General features: G+C 41.8%; 1 protein-coding gene across 1 annotated transcript in view; it reads left to right on the forward strand.

Annotated features, from left to right (window-relative positions):
• Positions 1–12,880, forward strand: part of NCF4 (neutrophil cytosolic factor 4) — a 29,684-nt gene extending 16,804 nt beyond the window's left edge. Inside the window, exons 6-10 of the mRNA XM_072655942.1 lie at positions 1,174–1,231; positions 2,582–2,680; positions 4,342–4,475; positions 7,620–7,685; positions 8,563–12,880. Coding sequence (XP_072512043.1) covers positions 1,174–1,231; positions 2,582–2,680; positions 4,342–4,475; positions 7,620–7,685; positions 8,563–8,758 — 553 coding nt within the window. The 3' untranslated portion in view covers positions 8,759–12,880. The remainder of the gene's footprint in view (positions 1–1,173; positions 1,232–2,581; positions 2,681–4,341; positions 4,476–7,619; positions 7,686–8,562) is intronic.
• The last annotated feature ends 2,881 nt before the right edge of the window (positions 12,881–15,761 follow it).

The raw sequence follows: 15,761 nt of genomic DNA on the forward strand, positions 1-15,761 counted from the left end.
CTGGAAAGTAGGTGCTATGATTGGCCCCCATTTTACAGATGAGGAAAGAGAGACAGACAAATGACTTGCCCAGGGTCACACAGCTAGTAAGTGTCTGAGGTTGGATTTGAACTCAGGTCTTCCTGACTCTAGGCCCAGCACTCTTTCCCCTGAGCTACCTTGCATTCAACAAAAGAAGTATAATTCCTTTTCCCAGTGACATCTCTTCAAAAATTAAAGACAGCTATCTATCATGTCTGCCTACATCTTCTCTTCTCCAGGTTAAAAATCTCCCATCTATTCAACCAGTCCTCATACAACATGGTCCCCGGTCAATCTTTCAATCCACAAGCATTTATGAAGTGACTGCTACATGCCAGACACTATGCTGGTAGTACTGGACTACAAAGACAAAAGTGAAAGCTACCTGTTTTCAAGCAACTTGTATTCTAAGGCAGGGGATTACATGTGCATATATAGGGGCACACACACTATATGCCTACATATAGAAGTATGTACACACATGCATGCAAACATGCACATATATATATATGTGTGTGTGTCTACACACATCAAACACGCATTTATGAAACCCTCATTATGTCCCATTCACCATGCTAAGCACTGGATATATGAAGACAAAAATCAAATAGCCTCTGCCACTGTGTACATTAATGATTTTTTTTGTATGGGGGAGACGTCCTCTCACCTCCCTGCTCACCTTCTAAATGGATTTCCACTCACCAACATCTTTCCTAAAGTATGATGCCTATATTTAAGGTCCTTTCCAGCTCAGAATCCAACCAATCCTAGGGATGGGGCTTTGGGGTCAATGATAAAAGGCATTTGTGTTATATCTTGCCTGGAACTGGTCCTGTGTTCAAGTCACAAGGGAGAGGCCAGTCATCCATGCTCCAGCTTTTGCTTCCTTTCCAGGTCCTGTGCAGGAGAGTCTGCCCAGCCCAGTTCTTTTGTCAGTCAATAGTCATTTATTAAGCACAGGACCCTGTACTCAGGGTTAGGGTTTTTTAAAAAAAAAAGAAGCTAAAAGAAAGTCTCTGCCCTCAAAGAGCTTCTATTGAAATGGAACCAAAGGAAGCATCTCCTTGGGGGAGGAGGAACCCTCTGAGTTTGTCCTTCATATAAACCTCGAGGAAAGAAAGTTTATGTAGAGTCTTTCTTTTCTCTTTGCAGCAAGAACATTTCTTCTCAAGCTCCCGGTTTTGACCGTCTGGGTGCCCCATGTGCTGAGGTATGTGTTCCCTGTGGCCTCCATGTCCTCACCTGTAAGGCTTCTAAACCTCCACCATGGAGAGCAACTTTTCAGCCAATCAGCCCCTCCAAGGACATTTGTTATTGGGTGCCTCATGTGCTCTGGTGCTATGTGTGGGAGTGTGGATGTGTTAGCATAGGGGCTTGGGGGCTATGTATTCTAAGGCTGTGTCATATGGTGATAAAAACTGAATTTGGAGTCAAGTGAGATGAGCTGAAAATCTGCCTCTGACACTAACTGGCAGTCACTCATTCTCTTGGGGTCTCAGCTGAGTCATTTGTAAAATAGGGACCAACCTCACAGAATTGTTGTTCATTACAGCTGACATTTCTATGGCCATTTAGGGTTTGGGAAGCACTTTGCCTTCAGTAACTTATCTGATCCTCTCAATTCAGCACACTGTTTTGTTGGAAGATGAGGGGATTGGACTACATGGTCCCTGAAGTGCAATGGTCCTGAGCCTGTTTCTTCTTCTGTAAAATGAGGGGGTTGGATTAGATGGCCTCTGAGGTCCCTTCCAACTCTAGATCTATGAGCATATTGTCAACTGTGTGTGAGGCATTGCTGTAGTGAGGATCAAATGAGATAAGGTACATAAAGCTATATGGCACAATGGATAGAGCACCAGGCCTGGAGTCAAAAAGACCTGAGTTCAGATCTGGCCTCGGACACTGACTGTGTGACCCTAGGCATGTCACTTACCCCTGTTTGCCTCAGTTTTCCTCAGTTTCTGACAAAGAGTCAGACACAACTGAACAACAACAACAATGAAATCTTTAGAGTGTTTAATTATTAATTATTAAACAAGTGCTTAATAAATGATTTTTTGTTCATTCAGATATCAGCTACTAGTGCGTGACCCTAGTTGGACAGATAGCATGTAGAATCATAGCTCTAGTGCTGAGATCAACCTAGTCCAACATTCTAATTTCACAAATGAAGAAACTGGGACTCAGAGAGACTGAGTGACCAGAAGAGGTTCACAGCTAATACATGGCCAAGGCAGGATTTGAACTTATTTCCCCAGGTTCAGTACACATTCCACTATCTCATGGTGTCTGTGTGGTACCTCTTCAGAATTCTAAACTTCAAGGTCACCAGACTACTTCTTATATTCTAGGGTAGGTTTTCTTAGAGATTCACTGAAATCAGATGATTAAGAGATGGATTCTTACTTATACAATGTTGAACCCAAGTTTAATAACTAAGCCTCTTAAAATACTATTACCCAGAATTAGCTATTCTTTATTTGGCAACATTGATATTTTCCTAAGAAATTCTGGAACATATCTTTACATATTAATCCCATCTACCTTCATGTCTTTTCAGGCTTTGTTCGATTTTACTGGAAACAGCAAACTAGAGCTGACATTCAAGGCCAAGGACATGATTTTTCTATTGAGCCGAGTCAACAAGGACTGGCTGGAGGTAAGATGACCTTGCAATGACTATTTAAGGATAAACTGAGAAAAAAAAAAGAAAGTAATGAGTGGAGATGGTACAGTAACTCAAAACTATGTTCTATCAGGATACCTTGGGAGACCAAAGGGGCCTTGATTATTGACTGATAGACATGTGACATTCCTGTAACTCCTTGGGAGCAAAGATTGTTCAATCTTTTGTCATTGTTGTTGTGAACAAATAACACTTTCTGATTGACTGACTGATCTTCAATGATTTGAAGGACCATCATGTGGGAGAGAGATTGGATTATTATTATTGGATTATCAGAAAGAGAACTTGGTTTATATTTTGTATTAACTTAACCATGAACGTGTTCTTTCCTGTCAGTAGAATATAAACTTCTTGAGGGCAGGGACTGTTCCATTTATCTTTGTATTCTACTTGCCTAACTCAGAACCGTGTGTGTGTGTGTGTGTGTGTGTGTGTGTGTGTATGTGTGTGTGTGTGTGTGTGTGTGTGTGTGTGTGTGTGTGTTTGGTCAAGCAAGGTGTGGAATTTGGGAGCACTTCAGTGGAGAGAGAGAGACACACACAGAGAGAGAGAGAGAGAGAGAGAGAGAGAGAGAGAAGAGAACGAGAGAGACCCACACCAGAGATTTAATCAATCAACCAGATAAATTTTGTGGAAAAAAATTATCAGCACAGTGCCTAACACAAAGTAGGTGCTATATAAAGGCTAATTCCTTCCATCCCTCTTCCAACCAATCAATCTGCAAGCATTTATTATGCCTAGTCTGTGTAAGTCACTGTCCTTGGTGCTGGAGAAATAATGACAAAGAAAGAAGGAATCTGCCTGTTCTCAAGGAACTTACATCCTAATAGGACTGAGACAGTGAAGGAACTATTCTGTGAAAAATTTTATTTTGAGTAAAACTTTTCTGAGTGTTTAATATATTTCAGTTAAAAAAACATATGGTGTAAAGTGCCTTCTAAACCTTAAGATCTTACATAAATGCTAGCTTTCGAAAAATATTCTGGAGCAGGGATTCTTGACCTGGGGGAGTCCTTGAATTTGCCTTGAGGCAACTGGCTGATTCAGTGGATAATACTGGACCTGGAGTCAGGAAGATCTGAGTTCAAATGTGGTCCAGGTCAGGCAGGTAGTAAAGCACAGGCTCATAAATCTAGAGATGAAAGGGACCTCCAAGACCATCTAGTTCAACAACCTCATTTTACAGATGAAGAAACTGAGATCCAAGAAAATGAAAGGGCTTGCTTGAAGACATTACAGGTATTGAATAGCAGGGCAAGGATTTGAAACTGGGGCCTGTGATTCCAAATTCATTGTTCTTTCTACTTTACCACAATGACTGGTACTTAGGCTGGTAGGGATGAGAATGAACTGCTGCAAGGGACATTGAGTAAAGCAACAGCTCTCATTTTCCATGGCATTTTAAGGTTTTCAAACACTTTCTGCACAACACTATGAGGCAGGGAGAATACATGTATTTAGGGGATGTATTTGCCTTCCTATTTTACAGAAGGGAAAACTGAGCCTCTGAGAGGTCAGATGATTTGGTCATGATCACAAACTTCTTAAGTGCCTGAGTCAAAACCTCAACTCAGTCACTCTGACTAGGCCACTATGTTGCCTCTCAACGTTTCATGCTCTCTTCATCTTTCCAGGGCACTACCCATGGTGCCACGGGGATCTTCCCAGTCTCCTTTGTGAAGATCATCAAGGACTTCCCAAAAGAGGAGGATAACCTCACCAATTGGCTTCGATGCTACTTTTATGAAGACACAGTGAGCACCATCAGGTACTTTGGCTCAAGATCTGGAGTCCATGGCTTTTTGTTCCTGCTTCCAGCTCCCACTGGTGGTAGTCTACTCCCCTATCACCTTACTTGGTCCGTGAGAAAGCAGCGTTTTTTTCTGACCTGCTTTTTCTGTTCTGCCAAAGCAGCCACCATAGCTCATGATGGGGTAACTCAGAGGGTGGAGGATGGTGCCAAGGTCAGGGATTTGGTCCTCAAGTGGACCCATCAGCTCTACTGTATTCAGTAGTAACCTTCATCCCATCTGGACCCGTGGCTAATACAGGTATGGTGAGAGAGTGCAGATGATTTTGTGTTCTGCTTTCTCCACTATATAATTCAAAGTATGGATCTTCCTAAGGTGGGTGTCATTGTCCCCACCCAAGACAGAGTAATACCCAAGTATTAAAAAATACCCAAGTCATCTTTACTTGAGACAGAGGAAATGAGACTCCAGATGGGAGAACAGTCTGAGTTACTTCCAGACTCAATTATCTAAGGGGTTAAGAAGAATGGACAAAGAATTTGCTGATCAGATAATTCAAGTGATGGGAATTTATCTAGCAGAGTGCTTTGTAATTGATCAATCCGTCATGCAATCAATAGACATTTATTATTTTGTGACTGATAGAAGGAATAGTGGATAAAGTACTGAACTTGGAATTAGAAAGACCTGAGTTCAAATTCTGTCCCTAATACTCACTAACTGTGTGACTCTGAGTAAGTCACTTAACCCTTGTCAGCCTCAGTTTCCTCATCAGCAAAAAGGGGATGATATTAACACCTACTTCACAGGTTGTTATCAGGATCAAATGAGATAACATATGCAGAGTGCTTTGCAAACCTTGAAAGTACAAATAAATGCTAGCTATTTTTTAATTGACTTATTTATTAAGCACCAATCACATTGCAGATCATGAGAAGTGAAGAGGCTGTTGTCTTGGATGGATGGTGGAAGAGGATGCTGAAAGGGAGATCATTTTACATTTTGAAGTGTCCTAGAATGAGAGCAGGGGGATGGGATTGTGATCCAGGTACTGAATTCCTCTAGAAAGGAGGCAGAGGGACCTGGAGCTGCTAGTCATAGACAAGGGAAGTGAACATCAAAGGAGGAAAGGTGGCTACTGCTTAGTAACAGTGGGTCAGGGAGGATCTGGAAATGACAATGGAGGAGGAAGGAACTTGCCAGTGGGAAATAGCACTGTGCTAGGTTCTGAGGATACCAAGGCGAAGAAAAAGTCATCTTGAAGGAGCTTCCATTGTGAATGGGGGAGACTCCAGGTGCATATCTAGGTAGAAACCAAGTGGAGGCAAGGTAATTTGGGAGTAAGGCACCAGTAAAGGGGGTGGAGTCAGAAAAGCTTTATCTAGAAAGTGGTGTTTGAAGTGGACCTTGAAAAAAACTAGGATCATGGTCCTAGAGCTCAGAACTTCCTCATTTCATGGTTGAGGAAACTGAGGAACAGAAAAGTTAAGTGACTTGCCCAAGATCATATAGCTAGAAATTATAATAACAATCCAAATTTACAAAGCACATTAAGATTTGCAAAGTGATTTATGTTATCTCATTCAAGTGATCCTTACCACAACCCATTTTACAATTGAGAAACTGAGACTGATTCAGGTCAGGTGACTTGCCTAGAATCACACACCTTTTATATGAATGAGGCAGGACTTGAACTCAAATGTTCATCACTCCAAAAAAAGAGGGAAAGTACTCTACCTGCCTCAGAGATGACAGTTATACTCATAATCTTTGACTCCAGGACCAGGGCTCTGTCCCCTTTACCATGATGCCTCTAGAGATTTTTCCCTAATAAATGCTTGTTGAATTGACTATTAGGAAGTCAAAATGTAGGTAGCAGAGATAGTAAGCACTTGATCTGACTCAATTCCAATTGGCTTCCTAGAAATTTCAGTCTTTTTATTCTGAGGTTCACGTGCCCCCACCTGCCTGGTGTTATGATTAGGTGAATCTTTGATCACCTTCTGCTGACTTAGCCACCAGTGTTGAATCATACACTCATTCTTTGGGGGAAGGATCATCATGGTACCCAATGGAGATTATAACTCAACCTAAGAGTGATTGAATGATACTATTTGCCAAATGAATGTCAGCTCTGAGGTCATTCTGGATAGAGGAGGTTGATCCTATTGGCACCAGTGAAATTGTGGATGAGTGGATCAGGAGGGGTGAACATAGGGTTACTGTATGCTATATGTGACCACAGTATTCCTATGTCACCCCAAATCACAACCTGGAAGAGATCTCAGCAACCAGTTAGCTCAACTAAAATTTGAATGGAATTTCCCCTATAAGAAACCTGATAAATGGTCATCTAGCTTCTGATTGAAGAACTCCTGTGATAAGGAACTTCCATCCTAGGTAACTAATTCAACTTTTGGACAACCCTATTAGGAAGTTTTTAAAGTCAATCAACCAATAATCAACAAATATTGATCATGGAGGCATATTGATTTGCCTGCTCTGTGCAAGGCACTGGAGATACAAATTAAAAAGTGAGATAGTCCTTGCCCCCAAAGAGCTCCCCATTGGTAGTGAGGGGAATGGTGGCAACAGGGAGTACAACAAGTTTGCAGAGAAGTCAATGCTGGAAACAGCTCCCATAGAAATATGATCTTTTCCATTAGGGAGTTCTGTCCAACAATGCCAATGATGACCTACCTCTCCTGTTTGACTCCTGTCCAGGTCCTTCCATAATCTTGCCTTGGAATTTTTGCCCAATGTATTGGAAGCCTTCCTCATTTTCTCCTGACATCAAGGGGGTATTAGTGGATGTAAATTTCTCACTCAAAATAATTGCACATTTATTTGATGGGGCAAGCAAAGGGAATCAGGAATGAACACCTTCTTGAAGGAATTGACACCTGAAATGAACTGTGAAAAATACTTAGGGTTCCAAGAAACAAAGGATGAGCAGTCATTGGGGATAGTCTGTGCAAGAGAATAGACTAGTTCTACCCATTTTTCTTGCTTCAGTTACCTGGGTGAAAGGGAGCAAAGTTAACTCCTCTTCCATGTTTGGTGGAATATGGCAGAGAAGGAGGGTGCAGGGGATAGGTGGGCATTCATCCTTCCCAAGCATGTGCTGAAAAATCACTTATTTCTCTGCATCACCTTCTTAGGGACATTGCTATAGAAGAAGACCTCAAGAACACCCCATTATATAAAGACCTGATGGATCTGATGAGGTGAGGGGACCCCTGAAAGGGCAAAAGCAATATTCTCAAGACATCCTGAGGCCCAGGAGATGGGAGAGGGCAGCTCCCCGGGCCAGTCCTTCAGACTAAGGGTCATGAGGCTTGAGGAACTGGAATGTCATGGGCTCTGCCTTCTTTAAGTAGGGAGAGCTCCTGTTCTTTAAGATCCATTCTCAAGTAATGGGCAGGGAAGATTTTCCTAGTGAGAAACTGAGTCTAGAAGGGACATCAAACCCTGTAAAGTGGTGGCAAGATGCCAACTCTCTGGTTATTTGTTCTCCAACTGAGTGCTTGGGGAGGTGCTGATTTAATGGAGAAAATCCTACTTCACATTCTTTAAAGTTCTTTCCAATAGATAATGTTCTTTCCAATTCCACGAAGAAGGCTACACAGGCACCATTATCCCCATTTCAGAGATGAGGAAACAGGCTTTGACAAGTAAATGCCCAAGGCCATGTAGAACAAAAATACCAGAGTCAAGATATTTCATGAGAAGTATCTGGGTAATGCAGCAGAAAAGTTATGAAATGGGCATCAGAAGACCTGGGTTCAAATCCTGGTTCCTCTAGTGACTACTTGTGTGATAGAGAGTGGACAAATCTCTTTTCTGAGCCTCAATTTCCCCATCTACCAAATAATAAATTAGAATCAATCAGTAAACATTTATTAATATTATATACTTTACGTATATTTATTAATATCACATATAATATGTTTATGATATATAAATCCTAAGGATCAGAGTGCTTGAGCACTGGTCCTCTAATCCAAAATCCAGGGTTCTTTCCCATGTTTCTCTTCTGGCCACTGTCTAGAGTCCCCTTAAGCCTACTGCTCTTTTCCCCTTGCCCTTGATTTTCCCCACCAGGCGAGAGTTCCAGCGCAGCGATATTGCTCTGAATTACCGGGACAGCCAGGGAGACCTGGTGAGGCTGCTGTCGGACCAGGACGTGGAGCTGATGGTGAAGCAGGCCTGGACCCAACCCTCCCAGAAACGGCTATTCCCTTGGAAGCTTCATATCACACAGGAGGACAATCTTCATGTCTATAACACAGCCCCTTGAGAAGGCACTGTTTGTTGGGATGAGGAAGGGATGGGATGGAAAGGAGGCCAACGATCTCCTCCACTGGCACCTTCCCCATTCTGTACCTGATAAAGCCCAGCCAGTCTCTTGTTCTAGGTGCTCAGCTCCCATGCCAACTCCCCTCTAAGTCCCCCAGCCTGAATGAAATAAACAGCTAAGAGTCTGCAGCATCAGCCCCAAAGCAACCCAGTGTTGGAGTTGAGAGACCGATAGATGGTTTGGAGCTCCATCAATACACCTCTTTGCTTCCCTTAGTCCAGAGAATATCAGGGCTGGGAAGCCTGGGTTTAGTACTCTATCCGATGATGACTCCCTGTGTGACATTGGGCATGATTTGCCTTCTGCTCTGTAGGCCTCAGTTTCCTCATCTTTAAAATGAGAGGACTGGATGAGATGGTTTCTGAGGGTTGTTTCAACTCTAAATGCGCAATCTACAGGTCCTCTCCTCTCCTCTAAGAGACTTGAAACAAATGGGAGGAAAAGGAGATTAGGCTAGGTGGATTATGTAAGTAGATCTGGTGTTGTCAGAGGGATCTTGGTCTGGTTACAAGGTTATCGCCCTCTGGGAGGAGAGGTACAAGTAGGATAGCACCCCAGACTTTAGAGCTAGTATGCATTTTAGAGAGCAGATGTGGAAATTCCTCATTTAACAACTGAGGAAACTGAGGCCCAGAGAGGAAGCCAGCATAGGATTGTTGATTTAGAGGCGGAAGGAACCTCATTGGCCTTGGAGACCAACCCCTTTATTCTGCAGATAAGAAAACCAAAGCCCATAAAGACTATAGGATCCTAGATCCAAGATGGGAAGAGGCTAACTAGATCAGTGCCCCTGTTTTACATAGGAGAAAATGATAAGGTCCAAGTTCAATTGCTCACCCAAAGCTACACAAAGAGTAAGGAACAGGAGGAAGATTTAAACTCCAGTCTTCTGAATTCTTACCCCATGCTCCCTTTATCACCTCCCTTCCACAAGCGAGGAAACAGACTCAGTAGACATGTCAAGATACATGTAGTCTCTTGTCCAAGGTCACTTTGGAAAGGAAGTTAGAGCCAGCAGGATGAGAGGAGAGAGGCCTGGGCTCTTCTACTCTGATTTACTGGGTCCCTACTTCCTGGTGAGGTCATTTCTGAACCCTTTCCATACTTTCAGAGACTGGCTCCTTATTTTAAAAAGGAGTATAAAGAAGAAAGCAGGACCTGCTATGGCTCCCCTGGTGTCTTGGAAGCTCAGCCAGGCTGGGAACTGCTGATGTGTGGGCAGATGGTGGCAACCTTCCTTCCACTGGGCAGGGGCTGCTTTCCAGGCTCAGCTCTCTGTGGTTGACTGAAGGGTAAAAGCTTTGTTATTACTGTTTTTGTTGCATCTCTTATGCAACAGTTTCTAGAATCCATCAGAGAGTTTTCCAGAGGGTGGGCCCAAATGGTTTTACTGTTTTGTTTACAGAGGACAGTTCTAACATGGCAGGGGAAACTCATTTTGGAAATATCAAGCAGAATTCCTCTGATATTTACCAACATTCTCCCCTGAAGCCTCAGTTTGGCTCTGGAAGGCTCTAGCCAGTGGATCACAAGTGCTGGTGGCCTCTTCCAGGCTGGGAAGGTTTTGAATTACAAACCTGGCAATGGCACCCATGTCTTGTCCCAGGAGCAACTTTGCTAAGAGCAGGGAGGCTTATTGCCAGAAGGTTGGCCATCAAAGGATGGAATTTTAAATTTATTTTTGAGCACAGCCACTCAAACAATGAACAAAATCATAAAATACTCTGTAGTCTTTTTTGGTTCCTTTCCCTTTCCACTGTGAGTAGAAGGATAGTCATTGTGGTATAGTGGGAAGTCCTTTGGAGTCAAAGGACTCTGTACCTTATTACCTAAGTGACCTCTGACAGGTCACTTCACCTTTGGGGACTTTGTTTTCCTCTTGTGTACAATGAAGGGGTTAGATTATAGTTTCTGTATCCTATGATGCCAACAGAAGTAACACAAGAAAGAGGGTGTTTAGCATTAGATATTTCTTAGATCATCTAAAAATATTAATTTAAAGATTGGTACTCTTGGATACAAACTAACTCAACCTGTGCCTCAAGATTATTGTGTGACTATGGGCTCAGACAATACTTTTACACCACAAAAAACAAAGAAGAAGCCATCTCTTGGCTGCTTTCTCACTTCTATGGAATGATCTACACAGAAAATAAGAGTATTTTTGATGAAAATGTGAAAAGGGAACAGCTGGCTTTTGTAGATAATTTTCCTCAGTGGGCAAACTTTTACATTATCCACACAGTGACTAAAAGGAGAAGAGGCCTGCTGGGTTTAGTATTCATTAATTATTTTTAACTTGGCAGAACAATATAGATCCTTCCCTCCCTTAATGTGCTATGTATTTATTTTATTTTTCCTTAATGATATGTAAACATAATTTTTAAAAATTCATTTTTTTTTAAATTGAGTTCCAAACTCTCCTTCCCTCCTTCTCCTTCCCTCCTCCTATAAAAGGCAAGCAATTTGATGTAGATTATACATGTGCAGTCAGGCAAAACATTTCCATATTAGCCATGTAACAAAAGAAAAAGACAAAAAACCGCCCAAGAATAATAATGAAAGTCTAAAAAAAGTAGGCTTCAATCAATCTCCATCAGTTCTTTGTCTGGAGGTGGATGGCATTTTTTCATCATAAGTCCCACGATATTGTCTTGGATGATTATATTGCTGAGAATAGCTAAATCATCCATAGTTGATCATCGTACAATCAAAATAGATCCTTGAAAGTTTTCCTCAAGAGAAATATTTTCCATGGATGTTTTCAGGACAGTTCAGTACAGGACAAGTGGGCTGAAAAAAAGAAAGCACAGTCTTTGAAGCCAAGTGCACATACTAAAACAGAAGAAGGCTGGTGAGAGAGAACTGGGTCACCAAACATTGTACCCATTGTATTCTCTGTTAGCAGTTTGGCTCCAGGGTTTGAAATTGCCATGCAAAGTAGTTTCTGCTCAGTAGTCGGAAAACTTTCTAGCCGCAGGCAACAGTTAATAAAGCATATTTCCAATCCTTTTCTCCCTAATTTTGGATTGCTAACAATCTTTTCTTAATATAATCCTGATTGGTTCCCAGGGCTTTGATAGAATGCCTCTTTCAAATTCTTGGAATCACTTAGCTAGGAGCTGGCGGTTCTTCCCTGATATGTTGTAAGCTGCAGTGCTCGAGGCTTTGGTCTATTTTGGTGTCAAAAGCCTTGAGAGGGAAAGTACTTCACTTTTTTATCCCCGTTTTACATATAAGAAAACAGACTGAGAGATGCCCATGAGAGTCAGTATTGGAGTAAGGGTCCGAACCTAAGTCTCCTGACAGAAGGCCAAAATTCTTTTCACCACATCACACCAGGACTTGTTGTCATAACTGTATAACTGAAGGGATATTACAGGGCATTGAGTCCTACCCCTTCATTTTACAGATGAGGAAACTGAGGCCCAGGGAGCTTCACTAATTTGCCTAAGGTTACACATACTTCAGAGCATTTGAGATCTTCATGATTCCAAATCAAATGTTCTATCTACCATACCGGAACCATCTACTTGGCTCAGTGGATAGTGTTGGACCTGGTCAGGAAGACCTGAGTTCAAATCCAGCCTCAGACACTGCTAAGTTGTGTGATCCTGGGCAAGTCACTTAATCCTATTGACCTAAATCTACTAGAGAAGGAAATGACAAACCACTCCATTATCTTTGCCCAGAACACTCATGTACAGCACTGGCCTGCTGTGGTGTACAGAGTCACAAAGAGCCAAACACAATGGAATGAATAAACAACAACATCCATCATATGAGTTTCTCTCCCATTTGGAGTCAGACAATCTGGCTTCAAATCTTAGCTTTGCCAGACAGTCGTTATATGACCTTGGTTATCACTTAATCTCTCTGGGCCTCAGTTTGATCATCTGTAGAATGGTAGAATTGAACCAGATGATCTCTCTCCTTCTAACTCCAAATCTATGATACGATAATCTATCAAATAATACAATGTTTATGATCTCTGAGAGTGTCAGGGTATGTCAGGAAATCCAAGCCCTTCAAATGGATAAATAAAAATATTATTTAATTCAATAGTTGAAATGTTGATAAATTATCATAATCATTATTTTTATACTCTGATTTATCTTTGTTTCATATCATCATTATCATCCCTGTTATTTTGCTATGGAGTATCATGTATGTTGGGTATGGATTGTAAATCCCTTCCTTGTCTCTCTCCTTTGGACATTTTTTAATATAGTTTGGAGTTTTTAAGAAAGTCTTTAAATGCTCACTCACTGCAGGAGAGTCAGGTGGCATAGGGGATGGAGCCCTAGATTCAGAGCCAAGAGACCTGGAACCCAGTATTGCTGTGTGACCTTAGGAAAATCATTTCAGTTCTCTGTGCTTCTGTCTCTTTATTTTTAAATTAGGAATAATAACTGTCAGGGAGACAACGAAAAGGTGTTAAGTCAAATAGTCAATAAGCATTTATAAAGACCCTACTAGTCAGTCAATAAAAATTTATAGAGCACCTACTATGTTCCAGTCAGGGCAGCTAGGTGGTACAGTGGATAGAGACTTCCCTGGACTCAGGAAGACTCATCTTGCTGACATTTACTGGTTGTGTGATCCTGGGCAAGTCACCTAACCCCTTTTGCCTCAGTTTCCTCATCTATAAGCTGGAGAAGGACATGACAAACCACTTCAGTATTTTTACCAACTGACCTAACTGAGCAACAACATCATGTTCCAGCCACTGTACTAAGAACTAGGGACACAAGCAGAAAGATAATCCCTACTGTCAAAGAGCTTATGTTCTAATGGGGGAAGAAAACACATAAAAAGAAGAAGAAAAGTGGGGAGGGAGAAGATGCCCATTGAGGGCAAGGTTGAGAAAATCCTGATGGAGTCAGGAGTACAGCCTTTAGAGGCATGAACACAAGTCTGGTCCCAGTACCATCCTTAAAACGGAGGTCTGTGAGGAGACAATCAGAGGAAGGGACCATAGTACATAGGTCCAGTATGAGAAATTCAGAGGTTGTGTGAACCTCAAAGGTGAGAAATGTGTGTGTGTGTGTATGTGTGTGTAAGAACTTTGGAAACATGTTTGGGAAGGGACCAACCAACAGCCCACTGTCACTTTCTCTTGCACCTGCGAAGGCTACCACTTGATCCAATGACCACTCCCTCTTTGGTCTTCCAGTGGCTGTCAACTCTTCTCTCTTTCTGAGGTCACTCAATGACCAGTCTGTCTGTAGAAAGGGTACAGGTCCTCACCTTGCTTTATCCACTATGCTTTCTAATAGCCTTATCCTGCTTACTGCATATTACAAGTGTAATAAAGGCTTGAGAATTGACTGAAATCTTGGGATTTGTAATTCAGCCAGAAGTCATTTAGGATAATTGAGATCTATGAATCAGAAGGCAGACTTGACTAATACCCAGGAATCTTAAAAGGGATACAGCCAACCTGTTAGACTGAGAGGGAGAAGTGGGGCTTTCTGAGATCTCTTGATTCAAGACTGTCTTTTGACTCAGAAGTTGCAAGAGGCCCAGATTCCTCTCAGGAATCAGGGTGAGTACCTATCCTCCTGAACTACCATATTTTACCGCAAAAATCATTGCAGATTTTAGGCCAAATCTTTTTGCAAAAAAGTGGGGTGCAACTATTATATGAAACTTTAAAATTTTTTGTGCTGTTATTACTTAAAAATCATTTATTACTAAACTGTATTGCTGGCAGACAAACTACAGTTTAGCTAGCTTGGGATAATGCAAGTCTTACCATATCATGTGACTTACTCATGGTAGCTTCCCTTGCCTGCCAGCTCCCCTTGTCTGTGCCTATGGCTCGTCATTAGGTTGAGTAACAATACCATTGTACTGCAGCACTCTAAACAAACCATGTAAGTTGGCTTTCAGAAATATACTGACAAGGCTGAGAATTCTAGGCTTCCCAGTTCCCAATGTGTGAGAGATAAATATGTATCCATATGCCACTGAAGAATACATTGTTGTTCTGTTTACCTTTTAAGTGGTGTGACAAACTGAATTATACCATGCGATGATTACGTGATGGGGAAAGGTTATAAAACCTATTTTCAGGCTGAAAAAAAACCACAACAGGGTGTGATGATTATGAAGTAAAATACGATATAGATTCCAGTATTCCAGTCAATTCTTTAACCCTCTATACGTAGTTATCTCTGCCTGTGTCTCATTCCTCTATTAAACTATAAGCAAAATACCTTCCCTTAATTTTGTATCTATCCCAGTCTCTGGAGCTAGAACGATAATAAACAATAATAACTAGCAATATTTTACTTGAGATAAGTAATGGGCAGAACAAGGCTTACATGGGACACAGCCTGGTGCTTGGAAGATCGCACCTTAGCTAGCTTCTATACATTTGTAACGTACCTTCTACATAGCATCTCGTTTGGTCTTCATAGTAACATTGTGAGGTAGGTGTTTTTATCTCTCTTGTTTTACAGATGAGGATACAGAGTCTGAAAGAGATTAAGTGACTTCCCTAAGGTCATACAACTAGTAAATATCTGAGGCAGAAATTGAACTCAGGTCTTCTTGACTCCAATTATAACTCTCTATAAGAAACCATTTAGCTCCCTCTTGGAAGGTGCTGAGATTTCTACCCTACGAAAGTGTGGTCATTTTGGGTAAATTCCTCCTGGCTCTGAGTTCCATCTATAAAACAGGCAGGGAGCAGGTGATCTTTAAAGCTCTCGCAACTCTAGTTCTAGCATTGCCAGGTCCACAAGTTTTGAAAGCTAATGGTCTCCCAGTTCATGGCCATAGGGTCAAGACTGAATAGGAAGGATACTGGATTGGGACTGGAGCATTGCAGAAAAGGGACTTCCCCAAGTCATAGCCAAGATGAAAGTTGGAGGGGGGAAGGGGGGGAGGTGGAGGGGGGTCTAGCTAGAATAGCAGGTAGAGTTAAGAAGGTGGC

Source organism: Notamacropus eugenii, chromosome 3 (assembly GCF_028372415.1).
Source record: "Notamacropus eugenii isolate mMacEug1 chromosome 3, mMacEug1.pri_v2, whole genome shotgun sequence".
Lineage (NCBI taxonomy): Eukaryota > Metazoa > Chordata > Mammalia > Diprotodontia > Macropodidae > Notamacropus > Notamacropus eugenii.